The 19,222-nt window shown below is 50.1% G+C and overlaps 1 protein-coding gene across 1 annotated transcript; it reads right to left on the bottom strand.

The window, feature by feature from the left end:
- Positions 1 to 12,400: 12,400 nt before the first annotated feature.
- Positions 12,401 to 16,497, bottom strand: LOC308665570 (tumor necrosis factor receptor superfamily member 6B-like; the record flags this gene model as incomplete). Its single annotated transcript, XM_081323634.1, has 4 exons — positions 12,401 to 12,786; positions 13,371 to 13,565; positions 15,032 to 15,407; positions 16,456 to 16,497. The coding sequence occupies 4 exons, from the start codon at positions 16,495 to 16,497 to the stop codon at positions 12,503 to 12,505; spliced, it is 897 nt and encodes a 298-aa protein (XP_081179760.1). The 3' UTR covers positions 12,401 to 12,502.
- Between the last annotated feature and the right edge of the window lie 2,725 nt (positions 16,498 to 19,222).

Genomic DNA, 19,222 nt, shown 5'->3' with positions numbered 1-19,222 from the left:
TGGAGGCAGTTACAGAGAAAATGGGGCACAGATTGTTTTATGGGGGACTGGTCCTTGATGTGGGCTTGAGGGGTGTGTGCTGGTTCCAGTGTGTGACACTTGAGGGGTGCGGCTGTGTGTACGCGTTGACCCCAGAGAAGGGGGTTGATTAAAACAAGTGTGATGGATTGAGAATCTTCATTGGAACAGTAAGTATTATCATTAGGTTTACATTGTGTTAATTGAATTTTGTGTGTTTGTTCATGGAGTATTTACCATTTGAAATGGGTTTTCAATTAATTCTTACGCTTTCGGTGCGTTTAAAGGATTTTGGAGGCTCTGACACTTTTCAAGAAGAGATTGGACAACCATTTGTCTGGAATGATATAAGGTCTGCTTCTTGGGCAGGGGGTTGGACTAGATGACCTCCAAGGTCCCTTCCAACTCTGTTGTTCTGCTAACCGGTGCAGGTTGTCCTCAACTTACAAGCATAATCGAACCCCAGATTTTTGTTGCTAAGTGAAACATTTGTTAAGTGAGGTTTGTCCCACTTTACGACTTTTCTTTACACCATTGTTAAGTGAGTTTGTTGTTGCTGCACTTGTTAAGTTAGTAACACATTTGTTAAGTGAATCTGGCTTCCCCATTGACTTTGCTTGTCAGAAAGTCGCAAAAGGACGAAGTTTAGTTCTCTTCTCGAAGCAGGGCTGACCCAGGCACTGTGCTGCAGGATCATTACCTCCTGTGATTCAAACTCTGTGCTTCTCCTTCGGTCGTTCACGATGTTGTTGTTGCTGCAGCTGCATTAGGCTGCCAAGTGTGGCCAAAAGCAGTAGTAGGAACGCCACAGTCAAGGTCAGCACATGTCTCACGTTCATGACGCGCTTCTAGTCCTCATGACGCCACTGAATTCTCATCAAAAGTGTGGTGAGGAAGTTTTATTTATTTATTCAAATTACGGGCCACCCCATCGGGCCATCAGGACACTCTAGGTGGCTCACACCCAGATACAAACAACAATAGGAAACATTAAAATATTGGAACGATAAATATTAAGATTGTTCTGAACCAGCCCTCTTCTCGCAACCCCTATTCAAAAAGAAGAGACTGGAAAGCGTCCAAGGCTAAAAGGCTTCTGCCAAGATTTAATTACGCAGCTAACAAAAACACTAGAGCTTGTCTTCTCAAGCGGAAAAGTTGCTTTCAGCAACCAGCCCCTCCCCAAACACTCCTTTTATAGAGAGCTCAGGGCGTGGTCTCCCTGTGCCTCCTCCCGAGGAGTCCTGCAGCCTTTCTTTGTTTGTTCCTGCTTGACTGCCTCCTGCGTCGGGCGTCCTTGAACAGGGCCAGCTGTGGGTCATCTTCCTCCGCACTCTCGGGCTCACGCAGCTGAGAAGAGGTCCCCGGCTGAGGACTCTGCAAAGCCTCCAAACCATCATCAGCCGGTTCGTTTCCCTCCTCCAAACCATCATCAGCCGGTTCGTTTCCCTCCTCCCCCTCAGAGTCATCCGATACATCAGAGCCGGCTGTCGGACCCACAGGCTGGCCCTGAGTCACAACACTATCCCGCACCGCAGGGCCCTTCCCCCGGGTCTGCCGATCCGGATGCGGTCGGGATGGAAACTGTTCGTGAAAAGCAGTCACCAATGCAGGGGCATGAACGGCGGTCGCGTCTTCCCATGTGAAGTCCTCCGGCCCGTACCCTTTCCACTCGATCAGGTACTGGAAGCGACCTTTCAGCCAGCGGGAATCCCTGATGCTGGCGACCTCGTACTCGGGGGTGCTGCCTCCATCACGAGTTCCTGATGGTGGAGGTTCCGCCTGGCGAAGTGGACAGGCCGGTTGTTCGGGGACCAGCAAGGACCGATGGAAGACGGGGTGCACGCGCAGGGAACGTGGCAGAGTTAAACGATAGGCGACCGGGTTGATGACGGCCTCGACTGGGAACGGTCCAAGGTAACGGTGGTCCAGCTTCCTCGCCAGCCGAGTGGTTGGCAGGTTCCTGGTGGACAGCCAGACCCGATCCCCCACCGATAGTGGAGGCGTATCCCTTCTCGACCGATCGGCGAACCTCTTGTAGTCGGCCTTGGCCTTCTCCAGCTGCCGTCGCACCAACCGATGGATTGCCTGTAACTCTGCCATGAATTCGTTCGCTGCCGGCTCCGGTGAGTCCACGGGAGAAAGGGGGAAAAACCGGGGGTGATAACCCACGTTGGCCAAGAACGGTGTCATCTGCGTGGAGGTGTGCTGCGAGTTGTTAAAGGCAAACTCGGCTATGGCCAAATAGTCCACCCAATTGTCCTGCTGCAGGTTAACGTAGCAGCGCAGATACTGCTCTAAGATGCCGATGACCTTCTCGGTACCCCCGTCGGTCTGAGGATGATGCGCGGACGAGAGGCAAACCTTAATGTCCAACGCCCGCATCAACTCCTGCCAGAAGCGGGCTGTAAACTGGGCCCCCCTATCGGAGACGACTCTATCGGGAAGGCCGTGCAGCCGGAACACCTGTTGGATGAACATGCGACTAGTGGCGCGAGCTGACGGTAAGCCGCGACAGGGGATGAAGTGTGCCATCTTGGTCAACATGTCCACCACCACAAACACTGTCGTGAAGCCGGAGGATGGGGGTAGATCCGTCAGAAAGTCCATGGACACAGCCCCCCAGGGTCTCTTGGGCGTTGGCAAAGGCTGCAGTAAACCAGGCGGGGCCCCTGTCGCTGACTTGGCCTGCCTGCATGGGACGCAGGAGGTGACATAAGACTGGACATCGTGTCGGACTCGGGGCCACCAGAAGGTACGGGAGACCAGGTTCAGAGTCTTGAACAGGCCAAAATGCCCCGCAGCCGGGTTATCATGACACTGGCTGAGGACGAGTCCCCTGAGTGGCCCTCCTGGAACATAGAGCCGGTCACGATAATACAGGAGTCCATCCGTGACCGACCAAGGCGAATCTGGCCCCACCTCTTCCTTCCGCTGAGCCACCCACGCCTCCTGCTGCTGCGCCTCCCGGATCCGAGCCCGTATATCCACCGGCTCCCGCACCGCAGCAAAAGACTCGACGGGGATCACTGTCCTGGGCGGAAGCTTGTCTTCCACTCGGGTGTACTCGGGCTTCCTGGACAGAGCATCCGCTCTCTGGTTGTGCCCGCTTGGTATGTACCGCACCCGGAAGTCAAACCTCGCAAAGAAGAGGGACCACCGGATCTGGCGTTGGTTCAAATTCCGAGCGGTCTGCAGGCTTTCCAGATTCTTGTGGTCCGTCCGGACCTCGATCTGATGCCGCGCCCCCTCCAGATGATGCCTCCAAGCCTCGAACGCTGCCTTGATGGCCAGCAGCTCCTTCTCCCAGATGGTATAGTTGCGCTCCGAGGGGTTCAATTTCCGAGAGTGATACGCGCAAGGGAAAAGGGTACCGTTGGGCGTCGCTGCCTGGAGTAACACGGCCCCAATGGCAATGTCGGAGGCGTCCGCCTCCACGACAAACGGCCGTTGCGGGTCAGGATGCTTCAAGATGGGCTCCTTCATGAAGGCGTCCTTCAAAGCTTGGAACGCCTGTTGTTCGGGGGCGTTCCACTGGAACCGAGTCTTCTTCTGCAGGAGCCGGGTGAGGGGGGCTGTCAAGGCAGCAAAGCCAGGGATGAATGTCCGATAGTAGTTGGCAAATCCAAGAAGTCGCTGAACATCCTTCACGCGACGCGGGGGTTGCCAACTCTGCAACGACTCAACTTTACTCGGTTCCATGGCGATGCCCTCAGGAGAAATGCGGTGGCCCAAGAAATCAATGGTCACCTGGTAGAACTGGCACTTCTCCAACTTGGCAAACAGCCGATGTTTCCGGAGGCGCTGCAGGACCTGACGGAGATGCTGATGATGCGCTTCACGCGACGGGGAGTAAATCAGGATGTCGTCCAGGTAAATCACAACAAACTGGTCCAACAGATCCCGAAAGATGTCGTTCATAAAATGCTGAAACACAGCGGGGGCGTTGGTCAGGCCAAACGGCATCACCGTGTACTCGAAATGTCCATAGCGAGTACCAAACGCCGTCTTCCACTCATCACCCGGCCGAACCCTGACGAGGTTGTAAGCTCCACGCAGGTCCAGTTTCGTGAAGATCTTAGCCTCCCGGAGTCGGTCCAAAAGCTCGGGGATGAGGGGCAGCGGGTAGCGGTTGCGCACCGTGATGGCATTGAGTTTCCGGTAGTCACAGCAAAGTCGTAACTCGCCCGACTTCTTTTTGACGAAGAGCACGGGCGCAGACACTGGCGAGGACGAGGGCCGGATGAAACCACGAGCCAAGTTCTTTGTCAGGAAGTCCCGCAATGCAGCCAACTCGGGCTCCGACATGGAGTACAAACGCCCCACTGGGAGAGGCGCATCAGGGACTAGGTCAATGGAGCAGTCGTAGGGCCTGTGCGGGGGTAATTGGTCCGCCTCTGACTCACTGAACACGTCAGCAAAGTCGGACAGTTCGGGAGGCAAGGAAACCCCTGGGGAACCCTCCACCTGGCCGGCACAGATATGGCGGGTGTGGTCCACGCACTGCAAACTTGGGAAGGTGACCAAGTTCTGAGACCAATAGATCTGTGGATCATGCGCCCGGAGCCACGCCAGTCCCAAGACCACGGGGAAGTGCAGTTCCGAAGTGACGTAGAACTGAATGGCCTCCACATGGGTACTGATGGCCATACACACGGGTTGCGTGGCGGCCGTAATAGGCCCGGACAGGAGCACTCGACCATCGATGGTCTCCACAAGCATGGGCGGATCCACTGGACACTGGGGAACAGCCCATTTGGCCACAAAGGCCGAATCCATAAAGTTAGTGGTAGCCCCAGAGTCAATTAAGGCATGGACCGGAATCCCCTCTGGCTTGCCAGGAAGGATCAGTCGTGCCTCCAAAATCAAATGCCGTGGAGGTTCACAGGCACCGTCGGAACGGCGTTGCTCGGCGTGGCCGTTGTGGTTCGCCCGATCTTTCACACCGTCTAGATCGGGCTCGGGCCGTTTCCCGACAGCAAAGCAGGGGACTTTCTCAGGGCCGGCTTGGTCACTGACGCCCGCTGACGCTTCTTCGGGCAAGAAGCAGCCAAATGTCCAGGGTCCCCACAGTAAAAACACAACCCCTCCGACCGTCGTCTGTTCATTTCCGTCACCGATAGACGGGACCTGGCGGCACCCAGCTCCATTGGCTCCTCCCTCTGGACTGGGGGCTCACGCACAACAGGGGCGGCAGGGGTCTGTGGGGTGGCACGGCGACTCTTACGCTGCTGCAGCCGGGCATCGATCCGCAGACAAAGATGGATCAGCCCATTCAGGTCTGAGGGAATGTCCACGCGGGCCAGCTCATGCAACATCTCCTCTGACAAGCCATCCTGAAAGGCATCCACGAGCGCAGCCTCATTCCAGGCGGAATCCTGGCTAAGCAGCCGGAAATCGCTGATATAGGCCTGTAGAGGGCGCTGACCCTGCCTCAAAGCTTTCAGGCGTCGGGTGGCAGTCTGCGCCTTAATCGGGTCCTCGTACATGAGGCGCATATGGTCACAAAACCCCCCAAAGTTATCCAACAAAGGGCTAGGCTGTGCCAACAGAGGCGTGCCCCAACGAGCTGCATCACCCGACAGAAGGCTCAACACGAATCCCACCTTATCTCGGTCAGTGGGGAAATCAGCTGCTCTCACGCTGATATAAAGCTGGCATTGTCCCAGGAAGGCAGGAAACAGTTCTGGTTTACCAGCAAATTTATCCGGCATAGCTATCTGACATTTCCTCCTGGGTGGGGGGGCAGCATGTACCTGAGCCTGCAGTTGTGCCACCTGAGTGGCCAGCAAGGTGAGTTGCTGGTTAAGCTGGGCATTCTCGGCAAGAAGCTGCTCCATCGAAGTAATAAGGGGTGGGTGGCTGAAAGCAAACTGTTCTGAACCAGCCCTCTTCTCGCAACCCCTATTCAAAAAGAAGAGACTGGAAAGCGTCCAAGGCTAAAAGGCTTCTGCCAAGATTTAATTACGCAGCTAACAAAAACACTAGAGCTTGTCTTCTCAAGCGGAAAAGTTGCTTTCAGCAACCAGCCCCTCCCCAAACACTCCTTTTATAGAGAGCTCAGGGCGTGGTCTCCCTGTGCCTCCTCCCGAGGAGTCCTGCAGCCTTTCTTTGTTTGTTCCTGCTTGACTGCCTCCTGCGTCGGGCGTCCTTGAACAGGGCCAGCTGTGGGTCATCTTCCTCCGCACTCTCGGGCTCACGCAGCTGAGAAGAGGTCCCCGGCTGAGGACTCTGCAAAGCCTCCAAACCATCATCAGCCGGTTCGTTTCCCTCCTCCAAACCATCATCAGCCGGTTCGTTTCCCTCCTCCCCCTCAGAGTCATCCGATACATCAGAGCCGGCTGTCGGACCCACAGGCTGGCCCTGAGTCACAACAAAGATAAACCAAAATAGGTAAGGAAGGAAGCAATATATTTTTCATCATCAGAATAAATGTTCTCTGTGTCAGAGGTCCCAAACCTTTTGGGCACCACTAGGGACCGGTTCCGTGGAGAGAGGTTTTTCCGTGGACTGGAGGAGGCGTGGTTTTGTGTGCTGCCTGCATCCCGCGGATGGGGCTTTGCTTGTTTGTGCGGACCGGTTGCTGGCATGCCACGGCCCGGGCCCGGTCCATGGCCCAGGGGTTGGGGACCCCTGCTCTGTATGGTGTCACTCAAGAATGTTTTGATAAGTGCAGGCAAAGAAGGACAAGGATTCATGGCAGTGGCTGTTTTGACCCCGGATAGAATGATCTGGAATAATGTGGCAATGTTAAGATGTGTGGACTTCAACAAGCGGACTTAGGCATAGCTCTGCTGTTTCGGGCTCCAGACTCTATTAGATACGTGGTTACACCTGCCAGTTATCTTAGTCAGTTGGCGTCAGTAAACCACCGGAAAGCATTTCTGCTCGCACGGTGCCGTGCGTTTCCATCGGCCGCCCTGTACGGCGAGTATAAAAAGACTCCGTTGGCAGAAAGACTCTGATCCTGTGGCTCAGGAGAGGTGGAGACCATTGGACACATACTCCTTCGATGTTCCTTCTACACAGCCATTCGGAAAAACCACCTCCTCCCCATAATTGACAGGTATCCTGGTTTGTTGGGAAAGTATTTATCTCCAGTGGCTGCTTAAGGACGGGCAAGCAATGATCACGGTGCAGGCAGCTAGACTCTGCGCAACGGCACTGGGGATTCGCCAGAAACACAAATAAATATTTTAGATCTTTTTAATAATCTTTTGTAATTAATTTTATTCCATGTTTTTATCCAGCATTGGACTATACCCAATGTATTCTTATTCTCAGGCTAGTATGATTCAGTTTTTCTGAAGGTAGCTAGTTTATGTTATACTGTCTGTATAACCAAGGCAGACCTTGGTTACCCATTGATTGCATCATTGATTGTAATATATTGCTATGTCTTCTTGTGTTCAGTTGGCCTTTGGCTGTAATAATAAATTGATGGCTTGAACTCCCAGAATTCCCCATTTTAAGGGTTTATTTTGGGGCCCAGAAGGATGAGTTGTCACAAACAATACCTAGGACACTTTTACCGGAAGAAGAAAAGATTTTTGAAATGAGATGAAATGAACCTTTATTGTCAAAGTACAACTATGTGTACATTGAGATTAGCTGAGCCTCCCTTTGTGCTCCCACCCACCCACCCCAACACACAGTGACAACAAACCCTCCATCTTACAATACCATGTGAACCAACTACACCACACACCGGCCTCCCAAGTCAATTCTGCATAAAATTCACAAAAGTTCACAAAAGTTATTTCTCATTCAAAAGCCTAACAGCCCACGGATAGAAGCTGTTTTTCAGCCTGTTGGTGCAGCTGGCTATACTCTTGTATCTCCTACCCGACGGTAGGAGAGTAAAGAGATACCGTCCAGGGTGTGAGTCGTCCCTGAGAATTTTCCTCCCTCTTCTAAGGCAGCGAGCCCTGGCGAGGTCATCCAGTGGTGTCAGGGGACAGCCCACAATGTCTTGTGCTGTGCTCACCACCCTCTGTAATGCTTTCCTATCCGCGGCTGTCAGGCCAGCATACACAGCAGGAGTCAGTGTATTTATTAACATTTCAGCGACTTTCCCTTAATTGTACACAAGCTTAAAAAAATATAAATCTAAGAAAAATAAAATCTATGTTCTAAATAATCCACTCTTTCCAGAGTGGCTTAACATGGGTCTTTGAGGCTGTGAGGACAAGCGATAACGAAGTGAACTTACGAAGTCACTCAGAAACGAAGGCACAGGTAGTCCTCGACTTACGACCAAGGTCGACCCCCCTAAATTTCTGTTGCTAAGCGAGACAGTGGTTCGGTGAGCTCTGCCCCATTTTACGACCTTCCTTGCCGCAGTTTGTTAAAGCGAACCACTGCAGTTGTTAAGTTAGTAACACGGCCCTTAATTGAGTCTGGCTTCCCCCACTGACTTTGCTTGTCGTCAGGTCGCAAAAGGGGATCGCGTGACCCCTGGGGCCATGCAATGCAACCATCCTAAGTACATGTCAGTTGCCAAGCCTCTGAATTTTGATCACGTGACCATTCGGATGCTGCAATGGCTGTGTTAAAAATGGTTGTAAAGGTAAAGGTTCCCCCACACATGTGTGCTAGTCGTTTCCGACTCTAGGGGCCGGTGCTCATCTCCGTTTCAAAGCCGAAGAGCCAGCGCTTGTCCGAGGACATCTCCGTGGTCATGTGACCGGCATGACTAGACGCCAAAGGCGCACGGAATGCTGTTACCTTCCCACCGTAGTGGTCCCTATTTTCCTACTTGCATTTTTACGTGCTTTCGAACTGCTAGGTTGGCAGAAGCTGGGACGAGTAACAAGCGCTCACTCTGTTACGCGGCACTCGGGATTCGACCCGCCAAACTGCCGACCTTCTGATCGACAAAAATGGTCACGATCCCTTTTTTTCCCCCAGTGCCGTTGTAACTTTGCACGGTCCCCAAATGAACAGTCGTAAGTCGAGGGCTACCTGTAGTAGACAGTTTTACAGACAAAACACAAGTTAGGTAGAAGGAAGAACTTTTATAAGGGTTGAAAGGCGATTTTCTTGCAGTCAAGGTGGGGAAAACAAGAGCGTTTCTTCGAGAATAATCAAGTCTGGGGAGCTTTTAATGAGACACAGTAAGTCCACGGGGTGCCAGAGGTGGCTTATCTGTTCTCCCCCACCACACCCCAAGGTCCACCTTCCTGGAAGTCCAGCCCACTGACTCTTCACCCCTGAATTTGTTCTGTGCTGCTGGGACCCACCACACAAGTGTGATGGAACCACTAAGATCAGCGCTTGTTGAGAAGGGACATGTCTGACCCAAGAAGACCACCCATCTCAGACAGCACCAAGGACCCCAAAGTCATCGTCCTCCTCCTCCTCCTCCTCCTCCTCCCTCCACACACCCCCTGCCTTCTAGCACTGAGGATGTTACCTAGTTGGCAGTCGAAACACGAGGACTGGGTCAGACGTGTCCCTTCTCAACAAGCACGGCCAATGTAACAAGGGGCTTGTCAATCATGGTTTGAAAGGACTTTGCTGGATGGCTTGCTTATTTTAACCAGAAAGAATAAATACAAGGATGTCTTGTCTTTCAGGGCCGCTCTCTTTTAGAGGAGCCCGTCTTTTTGTTCAGCTGAATAAAAAACGTAAAGCTTGGAGGCAACTTCTGGTTTCCTGTATTTTTTAACCAGCAAAACCTCCGAACCTGCACATCGGGTTTTGGAGAGCCAGCCCTTTCCAACCATGATTGACAAGCTGTCGGTGGGAAGCCAGAGGGAGGGGTTGCTACCCGTAGCCAGGATTAGATCTCTCACTCAGATTCAGTTTCCCCCAAACTCAGAAACTGGGATTGGCGTGGGAAGTGAGTTCAAGGCTTGACGCTGGAAACGATGACCATCAACCCTTTGGCATGGACATCCCATGCCCGAGAAGGGGAAGACGGCTTCTAGTACAAGGTTTCCCTGCCTTCTCAACATGGATAATTCCCAGAATTCCCCATCCGGTACAGTTGAGAAACGGTGGACTCCTGGACGTTTTTTAAGCTTGGTTGTTTTCTGGGCAGACGTTTCGTGACCCAATTGGGTAACAACATCAGTGCAAAACATCACTCCCTTCTAGCACTGATAATGTGACCTAGTTGGGTCATGAAACATCTGCAAGAAGGCCACCCATCTCAGAGAGCACCAAGGACCCCAAAGTCATTGTCTTCTTCCTCTCCTTCCTCCTCCTCTCCCGTTCTCTTCCTCCTCCTCCTCCTCCTCCTCCTCCTCCTCACTCCACACACACCCTGCCTTCTATCACTGAGGATGTTACCTAGTTGGGTCATGAAACATCGCCTAGTAAACCATGAAGCTCAGAGAGCACCAAGGATCCCACAATTCAACAATGAAAGGTTGAGAAACTCTGTTCTGGTCAATCAGACTCCAAATTCCCCAAGCATCTTGTACTCTCCAATAGTTTGGGGTACAATATTTTGGCGTGGAGCATAATCTGGAGACTGTCAGCCACCTTACACACAGCTCAGGGCTGGCTGCAACCACTTGCTCCATCCAATTTCCTTCCTTGGTTCCCTACTACACAACTGTGGTAATCTTTCCCCGAATGTGAAGAAACAGTTTGAGGACAAAAAAACGTCTCTGACGCTGAAAAGAAGGAGGCGCAGAGTAAAAGTAGACACACTACCCTTGCTTGAAACAGACCATGATTAGACTAAGAAATGTAGATGTGCAGACATACGCAGAATGCACAGTGCAGAAAAGCAAGACACACAGGGATGGGCCCGTTCAGCTGCCTGTAACTGGTACCCTTGGAAACGATCACAAAACCATCACAACGTATTGGTATTTCTCAGAGTTTGGGTGCCTTACAGGTTAGCCCTCAAGTTCCGATTGGGATCACAATGCCTCTCAGTACGGCATGTGGTCATTAAGTGGAGCTGCACCCAATTTTACAACCTTTTCTGGTGTGGCGGTTAAGCAAAACCACATGGTCATTAACTGAATCACGCCGTTGTTCAGCAAATCTGGCTTCTCCCTTGGTCTTTGCTTGTCACTGAGCTCACTGGGGGAAGGTTGCAAGCTGTGATCACGTGACACACACACACACCCAGGATGCTGCAGCCGTCATAAATAACACCAGTGGCCAAGAGTCTGATTTTTGATCAAGTGATCATGGGATACTGTACCAGTTGTACGTGCGAGGATTGGTCGTAAACAGTGGTGGGATTCAACCGGTTCGCACAGCTTTGGCACAACCAGTAGCTAATTTCTTGTTGCCCAGGCCCAGAATGGACTTCTGGAAGCGGCATCCACCACAGAGAACCGGTTGTTCACCTATTTGAATCCCACCACTGGTCGTAAACCACTGTTTTCAGTGCAGTTGTATCTTTGAAGAGTTGCTAAGCCAACAATCGTAAGTCAAGAGCTACCTGTCCTTGGCTCTCGAGGTGATCCCCTATGAGGACAGGCCACCCCTGAGAAATTCACATTCTGGAAGAACAAACTTAATTCCTAGAAGCAACACCCCCCCAAAAAAAATTAATAATTCCTAAAAACAGCATACAGTCGCTCCAAACTAATCCCTAAATATAGGGCTATAATAATGGCCTCCAAAGGGAGGGACAGGCCAGCATGTTGACCCAACAGGATCTGGGCGCTTCCCAAATCTCTGAGGACCTCCACCTTGATCATCTACAGCAGGGGGTCTTCAAACCTGTCCCTTTTATGACTTGTGGACTTCGACTCCCAGAATTCCTCAGACAGACACCTGGCTGAGGAATTCTGGGAGTCGAAGTCCACAAGTCATAAAAGGGACAGGTTTGAAGACCCCCCCTCCCCTACAGGGTCAAAACGTATGCAGCACTTCACCAAAATACACATCTGCAGAGACGTAGTCCTCCACTTAAGACCGGTCACTTAGTGATCATTCGAAGTTAGGAGAGATTTCTGGGTTGCATCCCAGAAATGGCGAACGCCATTTTCTAAGCAGTTGTAAGGAAGTTGCGGTCACTCCAAAATGGCGGCTTCTGCTGGGACATAGCCGCATGGTCCAAGGAAGGATGGAGGGGGGTCTGTTCTGCTTCCCTAAAGCAGTCTGCGCAGTGTTGGGTAGACTGCATTAGAGACGGAGAAAGACACACACCCCCATTCTTTTCCACAGCACTTTTCTCTCCGCCCCCTCCCCCTCCCCCCCAAATCCAGTGGTGCGATTCAGCCGGTTCGCACCACTTCGGCAGAACCGGTAGCTAATTTTTGGTTGCCCAGGCCCAGGAACGGACTTCCGGAAGCGGCATCCACCACAGAGAACTGGTTGTTTGCCTGTTTGAATCCCACCACTGCCCAAATCGATTGCCTAATAGAAACTGGGAAATCTGATTTTTTTTTTTAAAAAAAGCTAGCTTTTGTATAAATAATTGAACTCGACGATCCAGGTCCGCGCAGGCGTGACCGACAATCTGAAGACCTGTTCTTACGACGATAATAAATCCCGTTTCAAGTTGTTCTCATAAGCCCACGGAGAATCTCTTCTGGATGCTCTGCAGAACGTGCACCAACTTCATCTTCTCCAGGGCTTCCTGGACCATCTCCCACGCTCGCTCTTTCCCGTGCAGGGTCTTGAGCTGGAGCAGGTAGGCGTGGAGGTCCACCTGGAGCTCTTCGGGGGCCTTCTTCTTCTCTGTCCCAGGAGGACTTTGGGTGAGCTTACGATACAGACGCCGGAGCTTTCGCGGGGACTTGAGTTGGAAGGCTACAAAGTCAAGGGCGGCCTCGTGACACTCCCCAGTCCCTAGAAGAGAATAGAGTGGGTGAGGAACACATCAAATAAGAGATGCTGGGCATAAAGCATGCCACTTTGGAGAGCCAGTTTGGTCTAATGGTTAAAGCACCAGCCTAGAAAGTGACAGTGAGTTCTAGTGCCGCCTTAGGCATGAAAGCCAGCTGGGTAACTTTGGACCAATCACCAGGAGACGGTGAGTTCTAGTCTCGCTTTAGGCATGAAAGCCAGCTGGGTGATTTTGGGTCAATCACCAGGAGACGGTGAGTTCTAGTCCCGCCTTAGGCATGAAAGCCAGCTGGGTGATTTTGGGTCAATCACAAGGTGAATTCTAGTCCCGCCTTAGGCATGAAATCTGGCTGGGTGACTTTGAGCCAATCACCAGGAGACGGTGAGTTCTAGTCTCGCCTTAGGCATGAAAGCCGGCTGAGTGACGTTGGGCCAATCACCAGGAGACAGTGAGTTCTAGTTCCGCCTTAGGCATGAAAGCCGGCTGGGTGACTTTGGGCCAATCACCAGGAGACGTTGAGTTCTAGTTCTGCCTTGTGTTTCTAAGTTGAGGACTACCTGTAGTCTCGGGGGGGGGGGTGTCTTACCTGAGCCCTCCTCCGAGCCTTTCCCAGGCGTGCAGGAGGTGCAGAGGGTATCATGGAACCGGGTGCCAGGCACGTTGACCTGAAGGCCTTGCACGGAGCAGTTCTGGTGGGCCTGGCAGGGATCTTTGCTGGAGTGGTTGCTGGAAAAGGTCCCCTCTGTACAAACTCTGCACTGGGTATCTTCTTGTGGGTTACCTAGAAAAATGGAAGCAGAAAAGGAGGTCTCGCTTATTCTCAAACTGCTTTCAGTGGCTGCTGCCTTACAGACAGATTGCAGGAGTTGGGGGACTTTATAAATGCACGTCAAAATAATAAAGTAAAAATTTTAAAACGGGAGAAGAGAAAAGAAGGCAAGGGAGAAGAAGGAGAATGGAGTGGGGTGGAGTGGAATGGAATGGAGGGGAGAGGAGAGGAAAGGAGGAAGAAAGTGGATCAGGAAGAAAGGGAGAGAGGGAGAAAGGGAAGAAGAAGAAGGAAGGAAGGAAGGAAGGAAGGAAGGAAGGAAGGAAGGAAGGAAGGAAGGAAGGGAGGGAGGGAGGGAGGGAGGGATCAGGCTCCCAAACCCTAGAAAGACAGACTGTGATTCTTCAAATATCTTTATCGTTCCTCACCCACCGACAGAATCTTGCCCAACCAAAACAGGCTACCTGCCCTATAAAGCATGTACTCTGGGAACTGTTAGGGAGGAGCCGTCTTCACCCTCTTTCTCTCACACAAACCTTTTGAACTGAATTGTCTCTTGCTCCTGTAGGATGCAACCCCTCCCTCCTAGAACTGCAGACTACACAGGAAAGAAGGAAGGAAGGAAGGAAGGAAGGAAGAAAAGAGGGAGCGATGGAGAGAGAGAGGAAGAAGGAAGGAAGGAAAGAGGGAGGGAGGAAGAAGGATAGAGGGAGGGAGGAAGAAGGATAGAGGGAGGGAGGGTGGGAGGGAGAAGGGAAGGAAGGAAGAAAGAAAGAAAGAAAGAAAGAAAGAAAGAAAGAAAGAAAGAAAGAAAGAAAGAAAGAAAGAAAGAAAGAAAGAAAGAAAGAAAGAAAGAAAGAAAGAAAGAAAGAAAGAAAGAAAGAAAGAAAGAAAGAAAGAAAGAAAGAAAGAAAGAAAGAAAGAAAGAAAGAAAGAAAGAAAGAAAGAGAAAGAGAAAGAGAAAGAGAGGGAGGATGAAAGAAAGGAAGAAATGAATGAAGAAAGAAAGAAAGAGCGGGTGGGAGGGAGAGAGGGAGCAAGGAAGGAAGAAAGAAAGAGGGAGGAAGGAAGGAAGAAAGAAAGAAAGAAAGAAAGAAAGAAAGAAAGAAAGAAAGAAAGAAAGAAAGAAAGAAAGAAAGAAAGAAAGAAAGAAAGAAAAAGAAAGAGAGGGAGGGAGGATGAAGGAAAGGAAGAAATGAATGAAGAAAGAAAGAAAGAGCGGGTGGGAGGGAGAGAGGGAGGAAGGAAGAAAGAAAGAAAGAGAGAGAGAGAGAGAGAGAGAGAGAGAGAGAGAGAGAAATGACTCATCTTAAAGTTGCTGAGAGTGAGGAACACCAGTGAGAAGAGATGCCTCTTCAGCCTTCCCACCAAGAGATGTCAGCCTGTTCCTGCTCAATCCCAGTTCATGCCCCCGCTTCCCCACCCCCCACCCCCACCCCCGTGGAGCAGGGTTGCTGACTCCCTGCCCTGGTACCTACCAGGCTTCAGCACTCCACTTCCCAACGGGCACTTTGAGTGCTTGATGCAAAAGAGCGACTCGGCATGGTAGCCCGGCTTGCACTTGCACACCCTGTTGTGGGTCTTGTTGCACGGCACCACCTCCACCTCCAGGCTGTTACAGCGGATGCTGCAGTACAAGCACCTGTCCAGGTAGTTCCAATACTCGGTGTAGTGCTCGTTGGCACACGGCTGGCACACGGTGGGCCTGTCCTCCGTGCAAGGCTTAGCCATGCTCATCCCAGGGCGGCACTTCTGGCACAGCAGCTTCTTATGGCTGTTGGGGTCTTTCCATTCGAAGGTGTGCTGGGAAGCATGGGTCAGAGCACTCCAGAGCAAGACACTCCAAATCACCCACTATTGATGCGGGGGAGGGGAGGGGAGGGGGAGGAAGGAAGGAAAGTTAGCAGAGATTCCCAGATACAGGCAGTCCTCGACTTACGACCACAGTGCAGCCCCAAGTTTCCCATCGCTAAGCAAGACAGTTGTCAAGCGGCTTTTGCCCCCCCCATTTTACGACCTTGTTGGCTTTCACTTGTTAAGTGAATCACAGCAGTTGCTAAGTGAGTAACACGGTTGTTAAGTGAATCCGGCTTCCCCGTGGACTTTGCTTGCCGGAAGGTGGCAAAAGGGGATCACCTGATCCCGGAACGCGGCAACCGTCGTAAGTACGAGTCAGTTGCCGAGCGCCCGAATTTTAACCACGTGACCACGGGGGACGCTGCGAAGGTTGTTAAGTATGAAAAAAACGGTCGTAAGTCACTTTTTCCAGTGCCGTCGAACTAAACGAATAGCTGTAAGTCAAGGGCTACCTACGTAAAGCACGCTTTTCAATTCTGGCAACTTTAAAATCTGTGGACTTCAACTCCCAGAATCCCCCTAGTCAAAGTTCTTGAATCAACAGGCCCTCCCAGCTTGCCCAGGTGGGACAGGTGGATGAAACTGAGACAAGACAGCATCTGGATACCCTTCAAGGTCAGCCCCATGTAGAGTATATTGCAGTAGTCAATTTTGAACCTGACCAGGGCAGGTGTGACTGAAGAGTTTTTAGAGCTTCAGATCTGAAGACTCTAGGTGAGATGGGCGGCAAAATAAAATTAAAATAATAAAGTAAAATAATTTAAACCAACTCAAATAAACCCTGGTTCTCACTTGTCCTGCCTTTATCTTCCTTTTTTTTTAACTTTTAGATGGGTGGGCTTCCACATCCTTCCGATGGGGATAAAGCATTGTAACTGGGGTGCCTCAGCTCATTGGGCTGAGAACAAAGATTCCTAGGACAACCAGCTTAAAGGTCCATCTGAATGGAGACCCCAACATCTGTTTAGACACCCCATTTTTTTTTACTAAAAGCTCTTCCCCACTTGCATGGAATCATAATATTTCTTTTAAATGTGTGGCTCACAGTCCCATCTCCTGCTAAACGTCTCTGGAAATTCTCAGTCATCCAGGTCATACTTATCCCGAAGATGCTTTTTCAGGAGGCAACTGGACTTCCTTGTTTTTCCTTGAAGACGTTTCCCTTCTCATCCCAGAAGCTTCTTCAAGTTCTGATTGGATGGTGGGGAATGGAAGGATTTATACTCCTTGCAGACAGCTGGTCATTTGCATCCTTTTAGAGTCGTTGAGGCCACCTGGAGGTTTGGAGGTTTATCTGTGTCGTCCTTCTACAATAGTCCTTTCAGCAGTTCCAAGAAGGCTCCACACCCCTTTGCACCACTCAGGTGACCCTGAGGACACAGGTAAACCTCCAGGTGGCCTCAAGGACTCTCTAAGAGAAGGCAAATGACCAGCTGTCTGCAAGGACTATAAATCCTTCCATTCCCCACCATCCAGTCAGAACCCGAAGAAGCTTCTGGGATGAGAAGCGAAAGGTCTTCAAAGAAAAACAAGAAAGTCCAGTTGCCTCCTGAGAAAAAGCACCTTTGGGACATCTCCTGCTAGTAAGAGAGGCAGTCATTAGTTCTCCAGAGTTTGAAAGTGCAGCTTCTCTTGGATTCTTAGGGCAGCCTCAAGGTGGATAAAAGCTGACCGAGACTCTGTTTCCAAAGACTCGCAAACAAAAGCACGGGCCAGCCATTCAGACATTTTACACCCAATTAATTTTTTGTTGACTCAGTGACGGGTAGAGAACAGCAATGTGGAACGCTGAGTGCTTTTAGGGAGCCCCAAGCATAGAAACTGATAATCCTGTGTGGGGTCCATGGTGCTCCTTAAGCTTGGTTGCTTTCTGGCAGACATTAGATTAAAGTCATAAGTATGAAGGAGTATGAAGTCTGCTGCTTTTTGATATGCAGTTGCTTACCCTGGCAGTGTTGGTGGGAGTGTGATTTCCTCTCTCTCTTGGTAGTTCCTTGATTAGGATATTGTTTTCTACTTGAGTGTTTGTCTGGTGTTAATCCCTGCTTATCTGGGTTTCTCTTTCTTATCTGGGTTTCTCTGAGCTTTGTTGTTTCCTTGCAGAAATTCCATTACCCAACTAGGTAATATCGGTATTAGAAGGGAGAGGAGGAGGAAGAGGAGCAGGAGGAGGAGGAGGAGGAGGAGCAGGAGGACTGTAGGGTCCTTGGTGCTCTCTGAGCTTGGTTGTTTTCTTGCAGACATTTCATGACTCAACTGGGAAACATCATCAGTGCTAGAAGGGAGTGGGGTTTGCAGAGAGGAGGAGGAGGAGGACGATGAAGACTATGGGGTCCTTGGTGGTCTCTGAGCTTGTTTTCTTGCAGATCTTTCCTTACCTAACTAAGTAACGTCATCAATGCTAGAAGGGGGTGGGGTTTGAGAAGCAGGAGGAGGAGGAGGAGGAGGAGGAGGAGGAGGAGGAGGAGGAGGAGGAGGACTCTGGGGGTCCTTGGTGCTCTCTGAGCTTGGTGGCTTTCTTGCAGACGTCTCATGACCCAACTAAGTAATCTCATCAGTGTTAGAAGGGAGTGAGGTTCATATAATAATAATAATAATAATAATAATAATAATAATAATAATAATAATAATAATAATAATAATAATAATAATAAAAAAAAAAAAAAAAATAAAAATAAAAAAGTTGGAAGGGACATTGAAGGTCATCTAGCCGAACCCCCTGCTCAGGCAGGAAACCCTATACCATTTCGTACAAACGGCTGTCCAGTCTCTTCTTAAAAACCTCCAGTGTTGGAGCATTCACTGCTTCTGGAGGCAGGTTGTTCCACTGGTTAATTGTTCTAACTGTCAGGAAGTTTCTCCTTAGTTCTAGGTTGCTTCTCTCCTTGATTAGTTTCCATCCGTTGCTTCTTGTCCTGCCTTCAGGGGCTTTGGAGAATAGCTTGACTCCCTCTTCTTTGGGGCAGCCCCTCAAATACTGGGACATTGCTATCATGTCCCCCCTGGTCCTTCTCTTCATTAAACTGGACATGCCCAATTCCAGCAACTGTTCCTTATATGTTTTAGCCTCCAGTCCCCTGATCCTCTTTGTTGAAGTGACTTGACCTACCGATGTTTGTGGGAGAGTCCCTGGAGGTCCCTTGATTGGGCTATTGTTTACTCTTTAATTGTTTTTCTGAGTTAACAATTCCTTGTTTGAGATATAGTTTGCTATTTGCATTCAGTATCTAGTCAGGTAACGAAATGTCAGCAAAAAAAAAAAACCAACCAGATAAGATGTGAAACCTGAATATTAGACTTTGTGATGAATTGGATAATGGGAATTTTGGTAACTCAAAATCTGGAAATTATAATCGATGAATGTTAAATTCAAATACTAACGGGAAATTAAAAATTGGGAAAACTAATTAGGACATGGACTGTCTATAAAGATCGGATGTTAAAATAAGTAGGATAGGTGTAAGCTAAAAACGATTGATAACTGTAAGAACGTTACTTTTATTCAACTGATATAAAGAATTGTATAGGTTTGAGTATGAGACAGTGAATGCTAAGGAGAAAAGAGAGGAAACATTTAATGTGGTGCTTTGAGATTGGTATTAAAAATACTTGTGAGCTATTGACTTATCGGTTAACCCAGCTGCCATGTTGCTTCTTAAATACTTGGATGTAAAATTAGAAAATCAATTTTTAAAAAATTAAAAAACAAAAAACGAAAAACCCCAACCAAGCTCAGAAAGCACCCAGGACCTCACAGCTCAACCCAGAACTCTATTTTCTCCTGTTCAACACAACCCTGTGCGTTGCTGTCA

This window comes from Vipera berus (genome assembly GCF_964194415.1).
Source record: "Vipera berus genome assembly, chromosome: 3".
In the NCBI taxonomy this organism is placed as follows: domain Eukaryota; kingdom Metazoa; phylum Chordata; class Lepidosauria; order Squamata; family Viperidae; genus Vipera; species Vipera berus.
This window is presented reverse-complemented; position numbering and strand designations above follow the sequence as displayed.